The sequence below is a fragment of the chloroplast genome of Populus euphratica (genome assembly GCF_000495115.2).
Source record: "Populus euphratica chloroplast, complete genome".
NCBI classification, from domain to species: Eukaryota; Viridiplantae; Streptophyta; class Magnoliopsida; order Malpighiales; family Salicaceae; genus Populus; species Populus euphratica.
This window is the reverse complement of record NC_024747.1, coordinates 80,001-85,000: the sequence shown is the minus strand read 5'-3', so window position 1 is coordinate 85,000 and position 5,000 is coordinate 80,001. Positions and strand designations below refer to the sequence as shown.

General features: G+C 32.4%; 7 protein-coding genes and 1 pseudogene across 7 annotated transcripts in view; all 8 read left to right on the top strand. All coding sequences in view use genetic code 11, as the record gives it.

The window, feature by feature from the left end:
- The first annotated feature begins 62 nt into the window (after window positions 1-62).
- Window positions 63-461, top strand: rpl22 (ribosomal protein L22). The gene has a single exon. The coding sequence runs from the start codon at window positions 63-65 to the stop codon at window positions 459-461; it is 399 nt and encodes a 132-aa protein (YP_009054468.1).
- A 99-nt stretch (window positions 462-560) lies between these two features.
- Window positions 561-1,217, top strand: rps3 (ribosomal protein S3). Its single transcript has one exon. It carries the CDS (start codon window positions 561-563, stop codon window positions 1,215-1,217), a length of 657 nt encoding a protein of 218 aa, YP_009054467.1.
- Window positions 1,218-1,367: 150 nt separating this feature from the next.
- rpl16 (ribosomal protein L16) lies at window positions 1,368-2,894 on the top strand. The gene is made up of 2 exons: window positions 1,368-1,377; window positions 2,494-2,894. Exons 1-2 carry the CDS (start codon window positions 1,368-1,370, stop codon window positions 2,892-2,894), a joined length of 411 nt encoding a protein of 136 aa, YP_009054466.1.
- A 133-nt stretch (window positions 2,895-3,027) lies between these two features.
- Window positions 3,028-3,396, top strand: rpl14 (ribosomal protein L14). The gene has a single exon. It carries the CDS (start codon window positions 3,028-3,030, stop codon window positions 3,394-3,396), a length of 369 nt encoding a protein of 122 aa, YP_009054465.1.
- Window positions 3,397-3,638: 242 nt separating this feature from the next.
- rps8 (ribosomal protein S8) lies at window positions 3,639-4,043 on the top strand. Its single transcript has one exon. It carries the CDS (start codon window positions 3,639-3,641, stop codon window positions 4,041-4,043), a length of 405 nt encoding a protein of 134 aa, YP_009054464.1.
- Window positions 4,044-4,239: 196 nt separating this feature from the next.
- On the top strand, window positions 4,240-4,404 carry infA (annotated as a pseudogene).
- A 131-nt stretch (window positions 4,405-4,535) lies between these two features.
- rpl36 (ribosomal protein L36) lies at window positions 4,536-4,649 on the top strand. Its single transcript has one exon. It carries the CDS (start codon window positions 4,536-4,538, stop codon window positions 4,647-4,649), a length of 114 nt encoding a protein of 37 aa, YP_009054463.1.
- Window positions 4,650-4,756: 107 nt separating this feature from the next.
- The window catches only part of rps11 (ribosomal protein S11), a 417-nt gene continuing 173 nt past the window's right edge, over window positions 4,757-5,000 (top strand). The window contains exon 1 of the mRNA in view: window positions 4,757-5,000. This exon is cut by the window's right edge and continues 173 nt beyond it. Within this exon, the coding sequence (YP_009054462.1) occupies window positions 4,757-5,000 (244 nt within the window).

Sequence of the window (5,000 nt, the reverse complement as noted above, 5' to 3'; positions counted from 1 at the left end):
TATATTTTATTCAATTTTAAGAGTAAGAATTAAGATTAAGAGTAAGAGGTAAAGTAAACCCTATGATAAAGAAGAGAAAAAAGAACCCATATGAAGCATCCGCTTCAGGGTTCTATATATCTATGTCTGCTCACAAAGCGCGAAGAATAATTGATCAGATTCGTGGACGTTCCTATGAGGAAACACTTATGATACTCGAACTAATGCCTTATCGAGCATGCTATCCCATTTTTAAATTGGTTTATTCCGCAGCAGCCAATGCTAGTCACAATATGGGTTTGAACGAAGCCAGTTTAGTCATTAGCAAAGCCGAAGTCAACGAAGGTGCTACTATGAAAAAATTGAAACCTCGGGCTCGAGGACGAAGTTATCTGATAAAAAGACCGACTTGCCATATAAGTATTGTATTGGAGGATATATCATATGAAGAATATGAAGAAGATTTTCTACGAAGAATATGAAAAATATAACATATACTTAAAAAAACCCAGACGTATAAGGATAAATAAAACTAAGTACACACATATGACATTTGATGATATATATACTAGTGGGGGATTATGGGACAAAAAATAAATCCACTTGGTTTCAGACTTGGTACAACCCAAGATCATTATTCTCTTTGGTTTGCACAACCAAAAAATTTTTTTGAGGGTCTGCAAGAAGATCAAAAAATAAGAAATTGTATCAAAAATTATGTACAAAAAAATATGAAAATTTCTTCTGGTGTTGAAGGAATTGGACATATAGAGATTCAAAAACGAATCGATGTGATTCAAGTTATAATCTATTTAGGATTCCCAAAATTTTTAACAGAAGGTAAACCTAAAAGGATCAAAGAATTACAGATAAATGTACAAAAAGAACTTAATTGTATGAACCGAAAACTCAACATTTCTATTACAAGAATTGAAAACCCTTACATGCACCCGAATGTTCTTGCAGAATTTATAGCCGGACAATTAAAGAATCGAGTTTCATTTCGCAAAGCAATGAAAAAGGCTATTGAATTAACTGAGCAGAGCAATACAAAAGGAATTCAAGTACAAATTGCAGGGCGTCTTGATGGAAAAGAAATTGCACGCGCCGAATGGGTTAGAGAGGGCAGGGTTCCTCTACAAACTCTTCGAGCTAAAATTAATTATTGTTCTTATACAGTTAGAACTATTTATGGGGTCTTAGGTATAAAAATTTGGATATTTGTAGACGAGGAATAGTAAACCCTTACTTAACTTGTCTTTACATTCTATTCATTGATAGAACAAAAAATGACAAATTCTTTCATTCTTTTTTTTGGCCAAAAAAAAAAACAAAAAAAAAAAGAAAGAAAGAATTCAAATAATTCTAATTCTATAAGGTTGAATAAAATAAAAAATTCGATTGATTATTTAATATGCTATGCTTAGTGTGTGACTCGTTGGTTTTTCAAAGGTCAAAAAAAAAAAAAAAAAAATGAATTAATAAGTATAAATATAGAATTTATAACCAACTCATCGCTTCACATTATCTGGATCTGGATCAAAAAAAGCAGTCAAAGTCAAGATAGAATCTATTGGTCATTTCATTGTAGCAATTGAAATCTTTTTTGCATAAATAAACTAAAAACCAATCTGATTATGAATTGTAAAGCAAAATAAAAAAATTATGCAGATAAATGGAAGGATGAGAGAAAGAGAGAAAAAGAATATCAATGATATAGGATTCCAATATATGTAAGGTCTATAGGTCATATCATAAAAGCCAATGTAATAAAGCATCAATATCGATTGATTCATAATTAAATGAATCCCATTCATAGAACAAAAAAATCAAGAGCCTCGGGCCAATAAAGACTAAGAACATTGACTCAAAAACAAATTCATTAGGGAGGGGCTCCATTGTATAATTAAGACCTAACCATTAATCGAAAAGCGATGGGAACGATGGAACCTATGAATATATAAGATTTTATTGAAAACGAATCTTAATGATTTATTGGGTAGGATGGCGAAACGAACCAAGAGACAATCCATTTATTCTGAGAGGTCATGGGTTAACCCTACAAATGAAGTAAATATTGAAAGAGTAAATATTCGCCCGCGAAGATTTTTATTTTATATTATTTGATTTCAAAATTTTAAGCGATCTGATCTAATAATCATAATAAATACAGACTTGTTATAAGATTAAAAGAACATTATCTAAAAATAGACTCAAACTAAAAATAGAAATAATTATCTATAAATTTAGAATTCTCTATGAATTTCTATATACTATATAGAAATAGAATACATAATTATCTATATAAGATAGACAAATAATAAGATAGACAAATAAAAAATATACAAATTTCTAATCTAATAAATAGATTAAGTGAAATATCAATATCTATGTATATTTTCTTTTTAATCATAATCAATCCTAATCATTTCATTCGCGAGGAGCTGGATGAGAAGAAACTCTCATGTCCGGTTCTGCAGTAGAGATGGAATTGCGAAACAACCATCAACTATAACCCCAAAAGAACCAGATTCCGTAAACAACATAGAGGAAGAATGAAAGGAATATCTTCTCGAGGCAATCGTATTTGTTTCGGTAGATATGCTCTTCAGGCACTTGAACCTGCTTGGATTACGTCTAGACAAATAGAAGCAGGGCGTCGGGCAATGACACGAAATGTACGCCGCGGTGGAAAAATATGGGTACGTATCTTTCCCGACAAACCAGTTACCCTAAGACCCTCGGAAACACGTATGGGTTCGGGGAAGGGATCTCCCGAATATTGGGTAGCTGTCGTTAAACCGGGTAGAATGATTTATGAAATGGGCGGGGTAGCAGAAAATATAGCCAGAAAGGCTATTTCAATAGCAGCGTCCAAAATGCCTATACGAACTCAATTCATTATTTTGAGATAGGAATACAGAACTAAAAGAAAAAGGCCTTTGTTAGGAAAAAATTTGCAAGTTTCTTTTTTTTTTTTTTTTTTTGGACAAACAATATTTCTTTTTTTTGCCCCTTTCCATTGAAATAACAGATTAAAAAAAGAATATGATCCAATCTCAGACCCATTTGAATGTAGCAGATAATAGCGGAGCTCGAGAATTGATGTGTATTCGAATCATAGGAACTAGTAATCGCCGATATGCTCATATCGGCGACGTTATTATTGCTGTGATCAAGGAAGCAGTCCCCAATTCACCTCTAGAAAGATCTGAAGTGATCAGAGCTGTAATTGTGCGTACTTCTAAAGAACTCAAACGCGACAACGGTATGATAATACGATATGATGACAACGCTGCAGTTGTAATTGATCAAGAAGGAAATCCAAAGGGAACTCGAATTTTTGGTGCAATCGCTCGGGAATTGAGACAGTTAAATTTCACTAAAATAGTTTCATTAGCACCTGAAGTCTTATAAAATAAAGCATTATAAGAACATTATAAAATATAAGATGAGATATAAACCATAATTTATAATATTTGATATTTGAACGAAATCAATTAAATTAAAATTAATTAGTAGATTGTGTTTCACGCATATACCTTTAATAAAAATGAATATTTAATAAAAAAAAATAATTAATTAATAAAAAAAAAAAAATGAAAACAAAGTATGTTGATTATATCAAAATTACGAGGCAACAAAAATTTTAGTTTATCATGGGTAGGGACACTCTTGCTGACATAATAACCTCTATACGAAATGCGGACATGGATAGAAAAGGAACCGTTCGAATACCATCTACTAACATCACCGAAAACATTATTAAAATACTTTTACGAGAAGGTTTTATTGAAAATGTGAGGAAACACCAGGAAGGCGATTTTTTTTTTTTTACTTTAACCCTACGACATAGAAGAAATAGGAAAGGACCATGTCGAACGAGTCTAAATTTAAAACGCATCAGTCGCCCTGGTCTACGAATCTATTCTAACTATCAACAAATTCCGAGAATTTTAGGTGGAATGGGGATTGTAATTCTTTCTACTTCTCGGGGTATAATGACAGACCGAGAGGCTCGACTAGAAAGAATCGGTGGAGAAATTTTGTGTTATATATGGTAATCTTTTCGATATCCAAATTGTATCCGAACTTCCCCTATTTGTGAAAAAAAAAAGTAAAGAACAGATTTCTAATATCATTCCTCCTACATTAGATTAGCTGATATTTCAAGAGGCTTTTAGATAGAAAAAAAAAAAGGGGGATTCAGAAAGGTTTAATTTCTTAATAACTTTCCAATAATATGTTAGGGATTCGTTTAGATTAGATAATGAAGATATGGTTTTAGATTATGCTTCAGAAAAGGCCTGACGCGATTTTATACGTATACCATCAGGAGATAGAGTCAAAATAGAAGTAAGTGCTTATGATTCGACCAGAAAACGTCTAATTTATAGACTCCCCAACAAAAATTCGAATGATTAGGTAATTTTTTCAACTTCAACATTCCTTTTATTTTTTATATTTTATAGGAATACAATTTACGATTTCAAAATTTAACGAAACTTTTTTTCTTCACAAAAAGTATGTATATTCAAAATTAAGGAATGAAAAATATGAAGATAAGGGCTTCCGCTCGTAAAATTTGTGAAAAATGTCGACTAATACGTCGACGGGGACGAATTCTAATAATTTGCTCCAACCCGAGACATAAACAAAGACAAGGATAATTTTTCTAAGCGGAGACTCTCTAAAGGATCCGATATACAAATAATCTATTTTGACACGAAATGGATATATCCATAGACCTCAGACTTCATTTTTGAGATGATAAAATATGGCAAAACTTTTACCAAGAATTGGTTCCCGCAAGAATGGACGTATTAGTTCACGTAAAAATGCACGTAAAATTCCTAAGGGAGTTATTCATGTCCAAGCAAGTTTCAACAATACTATTGTGACCGTTACAGATGTACGAGGTCGGGTGATCTCTTGGTCCTCCGCAGGCGCTTGTGGATTCAGGGGCACAAGAAGAGGGACGCCATTTGCTGCTCAAACTGCAGCAGGAAATGCTATTCGGA